The sequence below is a fragment of the Dermacentor andersoni genome, chromosome 4, assembly GCF_023375885.2.
Source record: "Dermacentor andersoni chromosome 4, qqDerAnde1_hic_scaffold, whole genome shotgun sequence".
NCBI classification, from domain to species: Eukaryota; Metazoa; Arthropoda; class Arachnida; order Ixodida; family Ixodidae; genus Dermacentor; species Dermacentor andersoni.
This window is the reverse complement of record NC_092817.1, coordinates 66,468,709-66,489,230: the sequence shown is the minus strand read 5'-3', so window position 1 is coordinate 66,489,230 and position 20,522 is coordinate 66,468,709. Positions and strand designations below refer to the sequence as shown.

At 43.5% G+C, this 20,522-nt stretch overlaps 1 protein-coding gene across 1 annotated transcript in view; it reads left to right on the top strand.

Annotated features, from left to right (window-relative positions):
- Nucleotides 1-20,522, top strand: part of LOC126536225 (TAF5-like RNA polymerase II p300/CBP-associated factor-associated factor 65 kDa subunit 5L) — a 36,411-nt gene that overhangs the window by 10,869 nt on the left and 5,020 nt on the right. Inside the window, exons 9-13 of the mRNA XM_050183118.3 lie at nt 5,722-5,819; nt 8,866-8,947; nt 15,186-15,297; nt 16,911-17,079; nt 19,319-19,502. Coding sequence (XP_050039075.2) covers nt 5,722-5,819; nt 8,866-8,947; nt 15,186-15,297; nt 16,911-17,079; nt 19,319-19,502 — 645 coding nt within the window. The remainder of the gene's footprint in view (nt 1-5,721; nt 5,820-8,865; nt 8,948-15,185; nt 15,298-16,910; nt 17,080-19,318; nt 19,503-20,522) is intronic.

Sequence of the window (20,522 nt, the reverse complement as noted above, 5' to 3'; positions counted from 1 at the left end):
TGGTCAAAGCTTTTCAAGCAAATGGCATTAATAGAGAAGGCCATGTTTTCATAGTCTTTGCTTCTTTTTCATTGTGCTTACTTTACTCGAAGGTGTATCGCTGTGCTGATGCAAAGAGATGCATTTGCTGCTCTGACCATCAGCACACTGAGCTGTGGTATTGGAATGGTCAGCACTGAGTCGAGAGTGCAGGATAGAAAATGTGGCATGTCACTGTCCTTTGTCCCTCTGCGAATGAAGAAATAGTCCTTTTATAAATGACCTTGGCAAGAAGAGCGAGTGCTCCAGTTCAGCAGTAATGAGCATGCTATGGTCACACACCAAATGTACGAACAACCAAAATTGCCAGCTGTGTTGACAAATAAGACAGTTCACTGCATAGGCTGGCCTTTTGGAAGGGTACAGGAGAAGGATTTTTCTGATCTTCTATCCAAAGTACCTCCTTGTCACCCCTGCCCCGATGTTGAGTGTGGGCTTCCAAGGCAATGAACTATTAACGAAATGGGTCGGTTAGTCCTTCCAGATGTGGTTATCACTCACACCTTACGAAAAAGAGATTGAGGAGTTTCAATGACAAGGAAGTCATGCCTCAGTAAGGCGAAGCCAGGGACATGAATACGCTGTATATAGTAAAACTTATCTAGAAAGGTCAATCGGCCAATTTGGTCCCCGTCAGTCATGAGAAAAGGCACTAAGAACAAAGGTGCTGTTAGATCATGCATTCACACGTGTCATTCACATTGTACAAATTATAATGAAGGAGAGAGAGAGTCTACAACGAAGTGATTTGCTGGCACATGTGTACATGCTGGTTTTGAAAGCACTTGTCACAACATTCTTCATGTGCAGCCTACTGTAGATTGATCCATTGCAACACCGGATCTTGGAAGCCATAGTGTCAGCACAGTGGCACTATTGTTCTCTGCCATAATATGGTGGCACACTTCCTTACTATACAAAGAAATCGGGAGTGAAAATTTGTAGGATAACACAAAGGGCAATAAATGGCTTGCTATTTGAGACCTCAGCTGGCTGCCTGAGGACAAAAGCATACCGGAGCAAATATTTGCTGCAGGATGATGAATGTCTCTGCTGCAGCAAAAGTCAGGAGACAACTCAGCACATGGTAATGGAGTACCTAGATATTAACCCCGCAAGAACTGTAGGGAACATCCACCTTCCAGAAGCATTGGGATTCAAAGTGGATGGGAGCATTAACTGGTTAGTGGTTGGGATAAGCAAGAGACGATTAGAGTACAGCCAAACCTCGTTATAACGAAATGGAATACAACAAAATAATCGTTATAACGAAGTGAGAAAAATTTCCCTTGAGATCATCTAAGGGAGTCGTAGTGCAGTACAAGCAACAGATGATATAACAGAGTAATGGATTTAACGAAGTAGTTCTGCCTCTCTCTTCAACTTTGTTATAGTGAGGTTTTACTGTATTAGTAAAAAAAAAGTAGCGGAGAGATCGGTAGAGCTGGGATGGTTACAGGTCTACAGGTAACTACAATATATAGATAGAGGTTTAAATGAAGAGTGGAAAGATCAAGGAGGGGTGAGATAAGCAAAATGCTAGACTGCAATAGATCTAGTTAAAACCTGGTTAGCTCAAGCAGCTAGGACACATTGCCGGGCTAGTTGGTTTGGATTCATAATAGACACGGAGCAGCACAGTACCGACAGAGACCAAGAATAGGAAGACACATACACAGCGCTAACTTTCAACTAAACATTTTATTTGATCGCACTTGTTATTTATACAATGACAGCGGATCGAAAATAAAACGAAGGAGACAGATAAAGATGCAGCACAGAACCCACATGTGTCATCACTATAATCATATCGCACCTGGTTATTTCAAGGCATTAATTTTAGATACCTCTTCTCTTTCCCCGATAAGGTAAAAGCTGGAAAGGTCGCGCATTATTATTTTATTTTGTCAAATTCGTATGCTTTGTTTATCTCGCATGTTGTTCTGTCTTGGGGCCTATTTATAATGGTTGTGTTTATAGACTGGGACGCAGCCCTAATTCCGGTAGTGGATTCCTAGATGGCCTGACACCGCTTTTTCGACATTGTACTGGTGTTCTTCGAGTCTCTGGTTAAGGCTCCCGCCTGTTTGACCTATGTATACGCTCTGACATGACAAAAGTACAACGCCTTGAATGCAATCCACGTGTTTTCCACAATGCTTTATGGCACAGTCGGGCTGCTCTCTCCTGTCCGCATTAGCATTGTTGTGCAAAGCCCTTGCAACCGTTCAGGAGCAGAAGAAATTACGTCCGCACCAAACTATCTCCCTATCCTTAGCAAATTACGCAAAATCATGTGCATGTATGGAACTATGGCCACATTGTTTGCTTTAGTACTGTTGGTCTGCTCATTGAAGTTTGCCCTACACTTCCTACTCGCATTTTCAGCTACGGCGGTCTACAGGATCAGAGGATAGCCTGAGCCACTTAGCCGTTTTGTCTCGGCCCACAAGCTTATTTCAAGCTTATGCTGACAAGACTTCATCAGTGAATTTTGGAAACCCGAACTTATCACGGTGCGTCTTAACAATTTCGTGTGGGCGGAAGTAAACAGAAGTACAAGCTTATTGCTTCTGGGTTCGTAGCTCCAGCACATGCATCTTGACAAAAAATACAGCCCTAAGTCTAAAAATCTTATGAAGTTGTCTTAAGCATTTCATGCATCGGCGCCAAAGGAGATAACTCCAATGTAAACGTGGCTAGTGTTTCTGAAACTACCGAGTGAAAATTGTTGGCTTCGTTATTGGTCACAATTAAATAGTCGTCTACGAATCTAAATACAGCAACAACATCGGTGTGATTCAAACACTCGTCAAGGGCTTGATTACGCTTTGCTAAAAACTGATCACTCAAGCATAGGGTGATGCATGATCCTGTACCTATGCTGTTTTTTCTTTTGTCTCATAATGTCCCCATTCCATGTCGCATAATTCGAGTTGACACAAAAGAAAAGGAGCTCCAAGAACAGCTCACATGATACCCCGGCAATATTTTGAAATTGAACCGCTCCTATTCTTTCAATACCTTTGGCCACACATGACATTAATTCGGTCTGAGGAAGGGAATAATACAAATCTTTTACGTGGCAAAATGCGTCGTGATAAGTTCATGTTTGCAAATTTCACTGATGAAGTCTGTCAGCATAAGCTTCAAACAAGCTTGTGGGCCCAGGCAAAACGTCTAAGTCACTCGGGCTATCCTCTGATTCTTTTGAGCACCATAGCTGAAAATATGAGTAGGAAGTGTAGGAGAAAACTAAGTGAGCGAACCAACAACACTAAAGCAAACAAGGTGGCCATAGTTCCATACATGCACACGATTTCGCATAACTTACGAAGGATAGTAAGAAAATCCAGTGTGGATGTAGTTTTTTACGCTCCCGAACGGTTGCAAGGGCTTTGCAAAAAGGTTAATGCAGACAGGAGAGAGAAGCCTAATTGTGCCGTAAAGCACCATGGAAAACATGCGGATTGCATTCAAGACATTGTATATTCTATACCTTTATGTAATAGTGTGCACATAGGTCAAACAGGCCGGTGTCGAAAAAACACTGTCAGGCCATCTAGGAATCCACTGTCGGAATTGCGACCGTGTCCCAGTCTACTAAAACATGACCATTCTAGTAGGGCCCAGGGCAGGACGACATGCAGGATAATTGAAGCACATGAAATGGGCAAAATGAAAGAAAAATTTTTGAGCTTTCCATCTTTGGTCTTATCAGAGAAAGAAAAGATATATCTAGAATCATCACCTTGAAATTACCAAGTGTGATGTGATTGCAGTGACGATATGTGTGGGTCCTGTACTGTATCTTTATATGTTTGTCTCCTTGGATTTATTTTTGGTCCGCTGTCATTGTATAAATAACACGTGTGATCAAATGAAATGTTTAGTCGAATGTTAGCACTGTGTATGTGTCTTCTTATTCTTGGTCTCTGTCGTATTGTGCTGCACCCTGTGTAGTATAGCTCAAGCAGGCCAGGTGATTATTCGTCACTGTCCCATTTCAAAAGGGATGCCAATAAAGATCATCATCATCATACATGAGATCCACCTAGTTTTAGCCCTGCTGAAGGCAGTGCTAGTCGTGATGTCTAAAGAAACTGGCCTTAGTCAGAAAGTGCTACAGAGCACATTTAGGAGTTCATCATTGTTTTATAGTTTTTGAATGTGTGGATGTGTATGCATTGCAAATAATTTGCCATGATTTAGGTACCGTCAAACCTTGATATTGAAGTTGTACTTGCCGCAAGAAACTGTGTAGTTGTGAATTTCATAAGATTGACATTTTATATTTCAGCAGTAAAAACTCTTCACAAATATTTATAACAATCACCATTGATAGAATCTTCTCAGTAGGCATGTATGAACTGAATCCCACAACAAGCTTGACCAATAATTATGGAATGAAAAATAGTGATGCCTGCTGTAGACACCACATTGAGATCAAAGCTTCCATGTAGACTGTGTATCACTATCACCATGGCCCTCCAGTGCTATCTTGCCATTTTACTCATTTGCAACAAGGTAGCAAGTCGTGAGGCCAAGGTGACAGCTAAGGTGTTTGAGATATTACAAATTCTTTTGTGGTTCTTTAACACTATGTCTTGTCTAGCCACTCTGAAAAGTGTTTGTTTGTTTTTTCCTTTTCATTTTGCATTACTTTCGGGGTTTTGTGTACTTCTATGTTTTTTTTTTTACCTGATTCTTCTTATGAGTGCCTGGTCTAAACTCTCATTGACACCCAATATAAAGGAAAAAGCCGCTTAGACCATCGTCATTATCGTCCACTTTATGTTGAAGCAGACTTTTTAATGTGCAGTTAGTTGGTGTTCACTCAAAGTCCTGAGGACCATGTATGTTTGTTTTGAGTCATTGAAAGTTGAATAATCTAGAATAGAATTATCAGTTCTTGTGAAAAGATGCAACAGGGAAACAAATCTGTTCCTTGCATCTTGGCTTTATGAATACAGCTACAAATGATAAAGCTGGAGATACATGTACTTTGCAGAAGAGCGGAGAATAGAGAGCCCCCATGAATACACACAATCTAATGCAGCTGGGTCTGTAGGAGCATTTCATAGTGGCAATATCAAGTACTATTGTCATGGCTGCTTAAGCCTGCAAATGTCCTCTCACCAGCCACATTTGGCCGCATTGCCCTGTGCAGGGAGGCCAGAATGTTTAAATTGGTTGATTTAACTGAAGCCGTATATCAATAGCTGGCCTCAATATATGCATATATGCAATAGAGGCCAGGTAAGTCTTTGAGTTGCATTTGAAATATCAGTTCCTGAAATATTGTAAATGGAGTTGTAATGGCAGTTTCATCAGAAAATTAATTACAGGGTTGTATGTGCCAAAGCCAGGATCTTATTATGAGGCACGCTTTAGTGGGGAACTCCAGATTAATAATTTTAAATACCTGGGGTTCTTTAATGTGCACTTACATCTAAGCACATGAGCATTCTTGCATTTCGCCCCCAATCGAAATGCAGCCGCTGCGGCCGAGATCGAACCCACAGCAGGGCAACACATAGCCACTGGTCTACCGAGTTGGGTGGGCAGTTTCATGTAAGAAATAAAGTTCCCGACTAACCTTTCCTTTGCACACAGGTATTTGGTTTATGGGGACTTGTCGTTGGGGTGGCCTGAAGAAAGTGTTTTGTTTCACTTTGCCAGTGACAGCAAATTGCTGCGAGGCCACAGCGGACCTGTGTATGGCCTTGATTTCCTGCCTGGAAAAGAGCTGATGCTGTCGTGCTCCGAAGACACCACAGGTAAGTGGATGGTTTCCACTAGTGGTAGCTTTGTATGGGGCACAGATGGTGTCTAAATTTCACCATCAGGATGGGGCTTATTTGTAGCATCAGAAGGAACAGGAGAAAAAATAAGTTCCTGCCAAGCCAGAACCACAGTGCCAGGTGTGGATTTTCTGATTCAAGTCATGCTCTTAATTACAGTGCGTATCGACTGTTGTTAATGCGGCTTGTGAATTATGTCTTGCTGCATATTTGCCTTCCCTATGTATGTAAATGTGAGATGCGCTAGTGGCATCGAAACGTTTGTGGGAAGCAGGATTGGTGAGATTGCTGAATTCTTCTGTCACATGAGCGCAAGGCTCAGAATCGAGTTTCTCAATCTGCAGTAGTACTACGTGTGACCAACACAGGGTTACAATTTGTTTATAGCTTGCGTGTCTGAAGTAAGAAGGAACGTTTGTGGGATGTGGGGCATGGGTTGTGGGTCATGACTCATGGGTTGGAAAAAATAGTGGGCCAAGGATTGCAAGAAAAAGCTGTTTCTGTTTCAGGAAAGTATGATGTTGGGCTGGTTGGCGCACTGTTGTAAATGTGTATAGTTCAAGAGAGAAAGAATGAACAAGTATACCTTTTGCACCACGCACATTGACAGCTATGCATCAACCAGGGTTCCCATCTTTGCCAAGAAACCAGCATAGATTGGGGGTTGGGGGGCGTTTTTGCGAAGAGCATTGTACGTAAATATACAAACAAGATATATGGAGCAAAATAAATTGGCAATGTACCAAGTACAAGCTTTATACAATTAAAGTTTACTCGAAGCCATTATATAAAATTTGGTACACTCGTCAGTCATGTAGTTGGGGTTGTGGGGGGGCTGGAGATTGAGCAGTGTGTGCCTGTTTCACTTATGTGGCCCGAACTGGTCGTGTCAGCTGGCAATGTAAGCACTGGCAATGGTAGATTAAGGAGGACATGTATTGGACAGATGCAGAGGATGCGTTTGGTCTTGTCAGAGAAAGCTCAGAAGAGAAAAAAAAGAAGCTAAAGGGTGAACAGTTCTGTCATGCAACACAGTGGTGAAAAGTTGAAGTGAATTGGCAAATGCACTTGTGACTTGACAGTTGTCTACAATGTATGAACACCCAACAGAGTGTTTGCGATACAGCTTATAATGTCCTAATTTAGGGACAAATACATTCACACAATTTTACCACGAAACAAAATAGCAATCACAAAAATAATATAAGCTGTCACACTGAGAAATGGCAGGCTGGTGTGGGATTCGAACATCATCAGAAAAAAAAGAAATGGCTGTGTCATTGGAAAACCAGCCAAGTGGCAACCCTAGCCTCAGCTAGCCCTACTCTACTTTGATGAAGCAGAAATAGAGCTTTTTTCTTGTAGCCAACTGTAAAGCATGAGACCATTTGTTTGGCTTCTGTGGATGCTGCAAAACAATAGAATTCTCTAATTTGGCCCGCCGTGGTTGCTTAGTGGCTTTGGTGTTGCGCTGCTAAGCACGTGGTCGCAGGATCAAATCCCAGCCACGGCGGCCGCATTTCGATGGGAGTGAAATGCAAAAACACCCGTGTACTTAGATTTAGGTGCACGTTAAAGGACCCCAGGTGGTCAAAATTAATCCAGAGTCCCTCACTGCAGCGTGCCTCATAATCAGATTGTGGTTTTGGCACGCAAAACTCCACAATTTAAGATTTAATTCTCTAGTTGTCTGAGTGTGTAGCTTGCAACCGAAAAGCAGAACCAAAACTTGGCTGTGTGAGCGTGCCATTGCACATATTAGTTTCAGCATGTGTGAATTTTTAAGGGACACTAGAGAGAAAAGTTAGCACAACACAAAGAAAGCCACTCTTACCCTGAATGCAACCTTGGCAACCCTGTAAAGGTGCAAAAACAAAAAACTGGTGGCGCCACCAGCTTGAAGTTTTTGCACCAGCTCAACATGATGTCATGGATTTTGATGGGTGTAGTTAATTGCTTATTAGTAAATAGAGTGAATTCTAGAAGAGCCGAATACTTAACTCGGAAAGTTTCAAGAACATTTACCGAGCCCACAATGGCCCATATACAAACATGTAAATTGAAATACACGATGTCACACTGATATACTGGCACTGAGGTTACAATGCAAAATTCAAGAAAGGAAACTTTGACCTTGACTTTCTCTTTTAATGAACAACCTATTGCTACAAAATTAACGTAAATATAGTTTTGAAAGAATGCTTCAGCAATCTAAACCGACTTGTTGCTTCTCTTTGGTGTTCTTGTCTTGGCATTTGTGGGGTCCAGGCTTTTTGTCCTTGCAGGCACTATACAGGGTGTGCCAGCTAACTTTAGCTAGAGTTTAAAAATATGCGAATGCCACGAAGCTGGGCAGAACCAAGGTAATGTTGTTTGCTGTCGCTTGGAGATTCTCAGATTAATTTTTTTCATGCTACCTAATTACATAACTAGTCATAATAAATAATCAGCGTCTCAAATATTATAATTATATGAAAAATGTCAACAAGAAAATTGTAGAAAAACTCCTGATACAGCTTTCTGTTGCTCAATACGTGCTACGTAAACACGTTTTTCCGAGCGTGAAAGAAGCCCGCGAATACACGCAAAGTGCCTCGAGTGGCCAGTAGCGCGACAATTTTACGTGCATTTGTGGGCTTCTTTCATGCTCGGAGAAACACTTTTTTGTAGCACGTATTGAGCAACAGAAAGCTGTATTGGGAGTTCTTCTACAATTTTCTCGTTGACACTTTTCATATAATTATAATACTTGACAAGTTGATTAATTAATTAGGACTAATTATGTAATTAGATAGAATGAAAAGAAATAATCTGAGTATCTTCAAGCGACGGCAAACAACATTACCTAGGTTCTGTCCAGCTACGTGGCATTCGCATATTTTTAAACTCTGGCTAAAGTTAGCTGGGACACCCTGTATAAGAAATAAATTTATTGTTACAATACACTTAGCATACTGGCAGACACAAAAGGCAGTATTTGCAAAGGTTTCTTTTCATATGGTTTTTATTTGTTCTTTTGCAGTGCGAGCATGGAGCTTAAAAACGCACAGCAATGTTGCCATTTACCGAGGTCATTCATATCCTGTCTGGGACATTGACATTGGGTATGCCAGGTCTTTCCTTCTAGATTTGAAATTTTGCTTCACTTATCCCAGAGCTTTGCACTTGCTCAGTTACTGATGCTGCTGTTTTTTTCTGAAACATTTTGGACCAGGAGCAAGTGCTCTTGAAACATGGAGCCGAGCCGTTTGAATGTTACAGCTCTTTTGGACCTTCTCCTTGTGCTTATTTTACACTGTGTTTAATTTGGTTCTGCAAAGCAATGCTAGATCATTTCATGATCACTTTGTTGATCTGTTTTCTGATGGCACTATAGAAATGCATACGTCTAGCACTTGTGCTGTCTTGGCTACGACTGAGACATGGTGCCATTGAGTGTGGGGTTGCAGTGTCTTGTGAAATAAAGTAGCTCTGGCCCATATTTTCAAAGTTGTAGAAACTCTAGCACATGCTTCCCACACTTGGAAGGATGAGGCTTAGCCAGTATGAATGTTGGCAAACACTTCTAAGATATCTTAATGTGATAATAAGGTTGGTCTTAAAATGCCAGACCTGGTACTGTATTTCGACAGTATTGCGACGTCATGACACAGAGCAAAATTTGCTGACGCTGCATCGCAGTAAGGCTAGGCATGATAATGTTACTCATAAGAAAGAAAGAACAAGAGTGTTGTGCACTTTACTTCTGGCTATACTCATATGGCACCCGTTGTGATAGCAGGAACAGGGCAGGGTAAGCCAGTGTATCCTGTTGTTGTGACGCACCAGCCTCCTTAGTACCAAAACGAGTTTGTAGAAACAAGTATTATAGCAAATTATTTAAGACACTGTGATGCCGGCCAGTGTTTTTTCTAGGATTTAAAGGGTTTGTAGCTTCATTTGCCTTGATTTGAATTGCTCACAGTGAAGGGCGCTCTTAGTACACCTGGCCACAAAATTTTACAGACCACGGGATTCCGTAAAACATTGAATGTTCGAGCATCCTGTAAGAGTAGCTAGTAAAACAGTGCATCACTATGTTGTTCACATAAGCAGTGACTGGAAATGCAAACACCAGGCTCTGTTGTGAGGCTGCTGATATATTAACTCTTTCCTTACTGCGCGAAAATGGTTGTTTTTCTTTATATGTCTCGGAAAAGAAATTATTTACCACTACAAATAATATCTCAGTACGCATTGCAGCATAGTATATTGTGCATAATGAAATGCTCTTTCCAAGAACACACGTTGCCAAATAAAAAAATTTATTAGGTACGACATAAAAATTCTAGAAAGCGCCATTTTCGCTGCCAGTTGATAAAAACAACAATAAAGAAACATGATATCTACAAAAACATTAATATCAAAGGAAATTCAGAATATACATTTCAAAAATAACTAATGCAGGAATAATCTCAGAAAAAATAAATGCTCATTACACTGCCGTTCTTCGGATACAAAAAGGAAACTAAGACCACTTCGTCACTCATGCCATGCGGTGAAGCAGTTCCTTGATTTTGTGAAGCATAGGTGAACTCCGCACTTTTCCCACAAAACGTCTGGTTTTTGTTCAGCTTTGCAGTCCTCGTAACACATTTTGCAGTTCTGCCTTTTTGGCATCTTCTGTAGATGGTCCGATGGGAAGTCCAAGGAACGTACTTCACCAGTTTGTGTAGAGTCATGCACCTCTTCCAGGACAGATCGCTCTCAGCGTAGCTAGGCAACTACAAGATTATGCAACCAAGCATATCTATTTGCATTTTTGCAGATTGCCTTTATCACCTCTGCAGAGAAGAGTAGAAAGAAATCCCATGCTGTTATAAACTGTCTTGTGCTGATCCGTAGTGCTGGGCCGATGTGTGCTATGGGCGGACTTCTTGGTGTGAACGGAAGTTTCTTTGCTGCCAATGGCAGTACATCATAACCAAGTGAAGTATGCACTTAGGAGAGCACATAGTTGGGCTAGTTGCTTGAAATGCATACTGAAAAAGTTTGCACGGAGACACGAGGAAATTGCCGAGGAAAGACAGGGACGAACACCCGCTGTCTTTTCTCAGCATTGTCCTCGTGTCTCCACGCACACTTTTTCAGTATGAAGTATGCACCTGAAGATAATCAGTAGAGCTCTCAGGTTGTGCATAAAGATTGGCGGATAAGCGTGCACAAGGAAGGAGACGGCTCAAGGCCGTAGAGGAAACTCACAAGTGAACAGCTGCGGATGTCTCATGCTGACTCAAAACACTGTCGCCGTCTGAGCTTGAATCTTCATTGCTGTCATCTTCGGAGTAATAACTCGAGCCATCATCACTAATTTTGAAGTGCGGGTGCAGCATAGTTTTGAGCACGACGCTTTTCTCGCGACGCAGCCGCACAGGACCATGCCATGGCAGTGACTTTCAATAACTGCGCAGTGACACTGGGAGCGCCCCTTGCTGGGATTTTACGAAGCGAAACCTAAACTCTTGGAAACTGGTTGAAAATGCCAGGTCCACATGCTGGACATGCGGCGGACCTTCGGAAATACACTTTGGTGGAAAAAACATCTCGGGCTCCAAACCAAAGCTCACTGATGAATAGCTGGCATAATTTTGGTTAATTATCCCCGCTTAGCACTGTCCGATGGCAAAGCTGGCAATATAATTTAATTCTTGACTTGATGGGAGTCATTGGGTTACAAAATTTTGATGCTAGTGCGACGTAATCGTGAGCGGCATGCTTTCTTCTCGAGCACAGCAGAAGTTGACAGCCACGCCTCTTTTCGCTACGATATACGCACATTAGTTCGCAAGAAGGTCCGTCAAAAATCACATCATCGCTGGAGTGTGAAAATTTCAACTGATCCTGAAAGTGCAGTGCTTGTAATAACTACTGAATGGCCTTAAGTGGATAAGAAATGGCTCCAACATGTCAAAATTGGCGATCTAAAGCATCGATCACCGGTGATCGATTTGAATAGGCATGGTAATGAAAGAGTTAAGTTTTGTGGCCGGGTGTACATACCTGCCAACCTGCCAACTTCATTGTGGCCATGTGGGCTTAATACGAAAACTGCTTTTGAGGGGAAAACTGCCCGTCTTGCAGAAATTTGTCGGAAATTGTTTCTAATGCCTGTGGCTGCGAATTTTTCTAATTCTATATTGTGGCAGCACCGCTATATTATGTCAAATGTATTTCTAATCAAATTTGTCTTGCTATTTTTCTCTCGTAATCTAAAGGAACAAAATATATCACTTCTGCATTTTCTTCTTTACTGCGAACAGTGACTATGAACTGGGAACAGGGCTGATCATGTTTGTTCGCTTGACTTGATTTGGTTCATGCACGGCATGACATAATGTTGAAGAAATATGTCAAATCTATGCTTAAACCAGCAACCTTGAAATTTGAAGCTAAGAATTCTAATCGCTAGGCCATGGCTGCTTTACACAAGGAAACAGGTAACAAATTGCATTGGGCACTGATAAATACTTATGGTTATTTGTCAGGCTTGTCTGATACCCATACCACAGCACTGATCAAGACATGGTTCCTGCGACTTTGGTGCTTATACACTACAGTGCACTCTTTTTTCACTCTGCCAGCATTCGCATTATGCTACGCGTCCTTTCTGCAAGATTTACAGGTTTGTGCAGAGAAAAGAAAAAGAGAGAGCAAGAGAAAGAAAGGTAGAAAGGTGCACTCCATAAAGGAATTTGTGGATAGCTAGCTAACTAGGCACGTTGTGCATGTCCTTCTTGCAAATGAATGGCACTGTGGATGTCATGCATCTGTAGCTGTACAGTCGAACCCAACTATATCGAACCTGTCTACACCGAATTATTCTGTATATCGAACAATTTCTGAACATGGTACAGTTACAATGAGTATACATATAAAAATTACGCTTACATCGAACAAAAATAGCAGCGACTCCCGATATATCGAACGTCAAGCGGTGCAAAGTGCCCCCAAAAGTTGGCTTTCCCTTGCGGTGGCAGAGAAACCCGGCAGCGTAGCTCCATCCAACTGCTCTCCCTACTGTGACTGCGCTGCCTCGGGCGAACCGTTGACTCCCCCCTGCAAAAAATTATCCTGGCCCACCTGCAGCGCTTGCTCAGACAGCCACTCAGAGGCTCTTGTGCCCTTGTCGTGCAAGATGGCAAAAGTACGAGTTCTCTCGCTCTTTTTCTGGTTCATTGTGTTTGCGCTTTGAGGGCCTTCTCCCGCAGTGCTGCCGTGATGAAGCGGCAGAATTCACCTTTCGTCGTGAAGCTTGAAATCATAAATTGGATCAAACGCGGTGAGAAGTCGGATGTCCCTGCAGTGTGCAAGATTCCGAGGAGAACGCTCAGCACGATCTTGAAAAATAAGAGGGAGATTAAGGCTAAAGTGGCCAAACTCGCGACCCGGTGCCCACGGCACTCGACGTGTATGCACGGCTGTGTTCAAGTGGTTCATCCGAAATTGCTTCAGACGTGCCGGCCTCCGGGTGCTCGGTGATGACTGTAAATTCTAATGAATGCGACAAAGCCGTTGTCGGTGTTGCCGAAGTTTGGAGCGAGCTATCAGAATTTCCGGAAGCTGTTGACGAATCAATGGTCGATGAGTTTGTGAGTGCAGATGATGGTGTCGCGACCATGGGAGAGCTCAAAAACGGAGACTACAGTGCCGACATTGTACAGAGCACAAGTGAAAGTGGGCACAATGAGGAAAGCAACGATGGTCCTATGCCCATAACGTCCGAGGTGATTGGTGCACTTGTACTAGTCCGGTGCTTCTGCGCGATTGCGGAAGGTTGCAGCCTCAGCTGCTACGACTCCTTAGACAATGTGGAGAAGTCTGTGCATCGCAGGCAGCGAAATTGCCCACGCAGAAGAAAATACAGGTCTATTTCATGAGCAACTAAGCTAGTTTCATCAATAAAGTGATTTTATAAATGGTATGTGCTTTTATGACATCCAAATCTTTAGCAGGCTTATATTGAATTATGCTCTATATCGAACTTATAGGCGTTCTTTTGCAAGTTCGATAGAGCCGGGTTCAACTGTACGTGCAAGCTGCATGGTTCTTCAAAATTGCAGGGAGACATAGCATTGTCCAGGATTTTCCAGAAATTCTTCCTTTTGGTGCTGGAGCCCTCTTAGAAGCTCTCCTGGAATACCAGGCAGTTATTCTAGAAGTCACATCGATTTTTGTTTATACATCCAGGAGCTTAAGACTCATAATTTTGTCACTGGAGGTCACTGGAGTCTCTTGTGGGGATGCGCGACTCTCGCGCATCCCCTGATGTTTTTCCCGCATAGCGCATCCCCTGATATGCCGTTTTCCCGCACGGCTCGCGTGGCCTGGCGGTCGGAGTGGTACAGGCGCGGTGCGAGAGATGGCGCGACTGTCGCACTGCTGCGGGGTTACTTGGGCGCCGAAAGGGAAGGCGCTTGGTCTCTTTGGTTCGAGGTCGTCGGCGGGCGCGGACGTCCGCGTGGGCGCCGTTGGATGCTTCTGCGAGACTGTCTCGCGTGGCCGCCTTCGAACGTGCCACCATTCGCGTGACTGTACACGCGAACGACCAGGCGTTGGGATCCAGCATGGGGCTGCTGCGGTGACCGGCGGAGAGAGATGGCGCGACTGTCGCGCTGCTGCGGGGTTACTTGGGCGCCGAAAGGGAAGGCGCTTGGTCTCTTTGGGGTTCGGGAAGCGAGCGGGAGCGGACGTGCCGCTCGCGCGTGCGGCGACCATGCTTCTGCGAGACTGTCTCGCGTGGCCGCCTTCGAACGTGCCACCATTCGCGTGACTGTACACGCGAACGACCAGGCGTTGGGATCCAGCATGGGGCGAACATATTCGCTCGCAATGCGGTCGCGGTAAGTCGGACTTCTAGATTTGTCGCGCGCCCATCGGCATATTTTGGGGATAGCAACTCGGCTAGCAGGCATTGATCTATGAAAGGTGCAATAAATGCCCTTGTGATTGTTTGCACTACTGTGTTGTCGTTCCTTTGTCCCAAGAGTACGGAGGAGAACCCCGTATCTCCCACACTCTTTAAGACATTATCCACAAGCATTATAAAAGCATCTTGTGGCTTTGTGATTGTCGTCGTTTCCTTTCACGTGATTGTGATTTTTTGTACTTGTTTCAATCATGGGTATCTCAGACATGCTAGGTTAATTAAGGAGACTTTTTCCATGTGGCATAGAATCTGCCTGTTTATATGTTGTGGAACATCTGCGTCATGTTTGTTTGTTTGTTTAGGCTGCAGCTTTTGTATGAGTATTTATATTTTGTGTGGTGCTTCAGCATTTCATTGTAGCTGTGTGATGCATGCAGGCCCCTGGGGTTATACTTTGCCACTGCATCAAAAGACAGCACAGCAAAGATTTGGACGCTTGAAAGGACGTACCCACTGAGGATACTAGCTGGCCACAACATGGACGTTGACGTAAGGATTTCACAATTAGTCCAGGTTGCATAAGCTTGCATAGTTCTATGAGTATATCTATAGCTTGCATAGGTCTATGACTAGCCGGTCATAGCCATACCTAGGCTATGAAAATAGTTGAAATTTTTAGATGTATCTGTTTAAAGAGACACTAAAGGAAAATAATAAGCCAAGTTAAATTGATATATTATTTGTCTAGAAGTCTGTCATCATTCTCTGTGTGCCAATGCAGTCACCAATCAATAATTTGGACATGCTTAATTATTTGCACAATTTTCAGCCTACTGTTTGATCATGCGGACTCTGCCTGCACAACCGCATGCTAATTTGGCCACCAAGTCAAGTAGAAAAAGCAATATTTTTGCTTTCATATGTTGCCGGCACCTTCTCGAAAGCAAAACTTACGAAGTCTAGTCAATCCAGTAGTCGCCGATTGCATCCAAAGCATGGAAAAAGCCAAGCCAAGCCAAGCTGCCAAGTTTTAAAGGCTGCATCCTCTACAATCTGCAATTTGTCATGCGGGTGCTGTGCATGCAGCATTTGTTTGTTTACGTTTTGAATAGTGCTACGGTCCTAAGGGTGACTTCCTTGATTACTCTTCTGAATTTTCGTCGGTCAGTATCGTCAAGCAGCTTCAAGTAGCACCAACTCCACCCACGATGTTCGCACCAACGAGGGTGGCATTCAACAAACGATGACCTTTTCAAAGTAACCTGCAATCATTTGGCTATTGCAGTGCAGTTGACTTTTGTTATGCTACCAGGGGATGGAGATTTTATGCGTGCATTGACAGAACTTTTAACCATCTTCAGCGCCAGCATGACAGTGGTCGAAATATGAGCTGACCCGATTGCAGGCAAGTGTATGTGCATGCAGCAGTGTGTTCACAAGCTTTTTGGCCACTTGTGATAAAGTCGCTTATTTTTTGACAAGTCACATATTTCAGCTTCTTGATTATTCATACTTTCCGACAGTTTCTGTAGAGTTCGAATTATCAGTCGGCGACTGTATATGACTACATTGTGTAAAAAATTGCCGCTGAAGGTCCCTCTGCTGCTCCTCAATTTGAATTCTGCCTGCCAAAACAGATATGTTGACGTAATCCCCCACTTGACTTTCCTCTCTGCTGCTTCGTGAATCAGCCAGTGATGAGTCACACAAGCGGTACCATATTCCAAAATTGGTGGTGCCACTTCGATTTTTCGATTTTCATAATTTTCACTCGTACACAAGCTTTGTTCTCACTATGAATGACGAATTCGTCATTACAGAAGCCTAATCTTTTAATTTAGCTTGACTTTAGTGTCTCTTTAATGTGATAATGTGCAGTTGTGGTTATGCAGTGCCTGCATGTGTGCGATTACAAAGCTGTTTTTCTCTGCACAGCTTGTTATTTTCGTGCGTCTGATTTGCTCTATAGATATCATGGACTTGAGAGAATAAATATAAGTGAAAGTTCAGTGCGCTTGTGTTTGCCTTCTTGTCTAACTTGTCCTTCATATTTTTTGTACCGTAAGGTGTTTACCATGATCCAAAACCACCTAGTCGACCTGCAACATAGAGATTCACTTGAGTGTTCAGTGCCTGTGTGCTTCTTCCGATTTCTTGTGCAGTGCGTGAAGTTCCATCCCAATAGCAACTACGTGGCGACAGGTTCAAGCGACCGGTGCCTGCGGCTCTGGTCGGTGCAGGATGGCCGAGTGGTGCGCAGCTTACCCGCTCACCGGGGCACCATCTTTGCTCTCGCCTTCTCACCTGACGGGCAGCTGCTCGCCTCGGCTGGTGAGGATGGGCTGCTGGTGCAGGCATGACACTGCCCTCATCAGTGAATTGCATTCAGTTTATGTCGCTCGTAAAAACTGTTGGCATTGACTCATGTTAATTCAAGCTCCTAGAGACCTCAATTTTTCTGTTTGAGTGATCTGAAGTTAATTAAAATGTTCTTAAATAATTAAGCTGCAACCACACAGAACATATTTTCGATGTGTTTTTTGTGCAGCATTGCTTGGTGTCGACCCGCCGTGGTTGCTTAGTGACTGTGGTGCTGGACTGCTAAGCACGAGGTCGCGGGATTGAATCCCGGCCTCTGCGGCCGCATTTCGATGGGGGTGAAATGCGGAAACACCCATGTACTTCGATTTAGGTGCACTTTAAAGAACACCAGGTGGTACAAATTTCCAGAGTCCCCCAGTACGGCGTGCCTCATAATCGAATTGTGGTTTTGGCACGTAAAACCCCATAATTCAATTTTTTTTTGCTTGGTGTCTATGCAATCACACTGTGCTCCACAGTGACTGTTTTGTGATCTCTGAAGAAGAGCATTCCATGTTGGTTGTGGATTAAAAATGAATACTCCACAGCACATATTTTGGCCATTATAACGGTGTTTTTACTGTGCAGTGCAATAAAATGTATGTGCGACACTGACTGCAATGAAAGTATGTTCAGTCCATGTGCAGTCAAATCTTATAATGAACTCTCATTCGATGTGCCTGTGTTATACCTTACATTCATTACAGGCATACACACTGATATTGGTGTGAAAAAAAATTGATGATTGAGTCTATGTGAAAGAAATGCATGTATGATGCCTCTGACAGGCCAGCAAAGGATCTACTGTTGACTTGTTCGTGTCTTGCCCTGCCGATATATTGCACTGGAGCAATGCTAAATTATTAACACGTGTTTTGCACCATCGTTAATAAGCAACCATGCAGTAGGTGTAATCCTTGGCACTTGCTCACTGTGGCATGCGCCACCATCGTATGTGAGTATGCTTTGGCTGTTGATTACTTTTGAACGCCCTCTTATTAGTTGTTTGTAGCTGCATTGCCCCGCTTATTGTGGAATTAGCCAAATGTCTCGTTTGAATTAAGAAATTTCAAAATGCACTGCTCACAAAGCGAAAATTTGGGATTTATTCGAATTAAGCAGCATTTTGGATATAGATACCCAAATAGCAGAATATTCCGATTGATTAAAATACAAATATTCAAGATATGTAGGCTTTGAAATCTAATCAACTAACACAGAGAAAAAGAAAAAACATTGGGAGGAAGTGGGGGTAAGAAAATAGCCTTCCATCAATGCACCCTATGATGGTCAGTATTTTTTTTTAATGAGGTCTCGTGCCCCCAAGCCTTGTAGAAAACTATGAGGGCTGTGTGAATAGTGATTTTTGACACTGAATCAAATACGAATTGAAAAGTTCCAGAAGTGAATCGAATCAAAAACTGTTAGAATACTTTTTGAATAAGGAACAGCCGTTATCACAATTAATATAAAATGATGTTGACATCCCAGTACTATTATTAAGGTTGGCAAGTTTCTATCATTACATAGTACGTTATGAAGCATTGTTTATTAAAACACTAATGGAGCATTAGTAGCAAACAAGTAGTTTCTTCGCATGCGCAGGGCTCTTCAGAGAGAGCGAATGATCACCGCACACCCTGTAAAGTGTGGCTACCTAAGTGACGTAGCCTGTTTCACTACGAAAGTTCTCATGTTGCGCACGCGGGTGTGTAAATTTACCCTACTTTTGCTCCAATTTTACGTTTATTTGGCCACATTTGACATTTTAAAATATTCGAAAAGTATTCAAGAAATATTCACATTTACATATACTGACTATTTGTTTCGAAGACCGAATTGAATAGGACACTATTCAGTTGGTTATTCAAAAGTTTCAAATATTCATTGAAAAAAAAATGCCATACGATTTGATTAGAAAGGTACTGCGAAAATGAGCATTCTTTTTTTGTGCTCACAGCATCCAGAGAGGTGCAGCCATCCTTCCCAGGGTTGATGGTCTCGATTCTAACACGCACTTTTTGACTGAAAAAACATTTACTAAATTTTGACATGCTCGTTAGAAACAAGTACAAAACCAATACTACAAAGGTTATGTGGAAATCCCAACACCCAATCTGTTGAACACACATATTTTCACTAGACAAGAGTCAGTTGGCTGCCGACGGAAATGTGGTCTGACAGACATTATTAACTGTGCCAAATGCAGGTGAGGACCGCAGGATCAAAGTATGGGACCTGGGGAGCTCTACCTTGCTCAAGGAGCTACGAGGGCATACGGACACAGTCTACAGCATCTCATTCAGTCGTGATGGCTCGGTGCTTGCCTCCGGTGGCGCTGAGCCACTTGTTCACCTCTGGGACCTTCGAGGCAGTGTTGGTTCTTCACCAAGGTGTGTACTACACAAAGTGTCAGTAGGGCCAGAGCATAGTCCAGCACAATAAATGGGCACTCGCTCACACTCGTGTTTACTCACTCTCGTGGACACTCACTTGCACTCCTACTTGTGCCCACACGTCTCGCATTCATTCACACTGAGCAGCACGCACAAATGCGCAAACTCACATTCACTCGCTGTCACTAATTATTGGCATTCACGTAAGCAGCACTGACTTCTCTTTATAGTCGTGTCCACGCAAACTCACTGGCACCTGTACCCATTAATACACGTCGAATTCACCACTCACACTTTACCCCATGTCTGTCAAATCAATGTAGAGTGAGCACGAATTGGTGCACTCATGACTGAGTATGCTGACCTATGCGCCAAAGTGACTGTTCATCCGTGGCGGTGGTAGTAGCCATTCAGTTAGTGCAGATTAGGTCTAAAAGACAAAATTGATGGGTTTGTCGTGTATCTAGATGTAGCATTGTGACTATATACTGGAAAGATGGAGTGAAAGAAGATAAAGTGCGGGCAGTGGTGAGCAGGGCATTGCACATGAGGAGAGCACATGCTGTGGTGCGTTTTGGACGGGTCCGAAGGACGGGTGCGAACAGCGCCGATCCAGAATGACCTGTTCCAGTGGGGACAAAGTCGGCTACTGGTCCGCTTAGGCACCTGTGCGTGGGACACAGCAGGACCAGCCAACGCACAAGTAACTACCGGTCCACTCTGGCGCATGCCTCAAGGACTTGGCTGTGCCAAGGGATAACTCTTGGTGGCTGACAGTCCACCCTGGTCCACTGACTAAGTCCACCCTGCTAAGTCCACTGACTAAGTCCAGTCCGCCCTGACAGTCCACCCTGCTGATGAGACCGAGCGGTGCTATGGTTCGCATGGCTGCCAGCACAATTATGCTGGCAGAAACCAGTGGCCAAGGGGTCTGCCATGCCCCAAAGTGGTAGTCGTGCCTGCCCAATGCCAGGGCGTAGACAGCTCTCCAAGCAGACATGGCCGCGCACAGTCTGG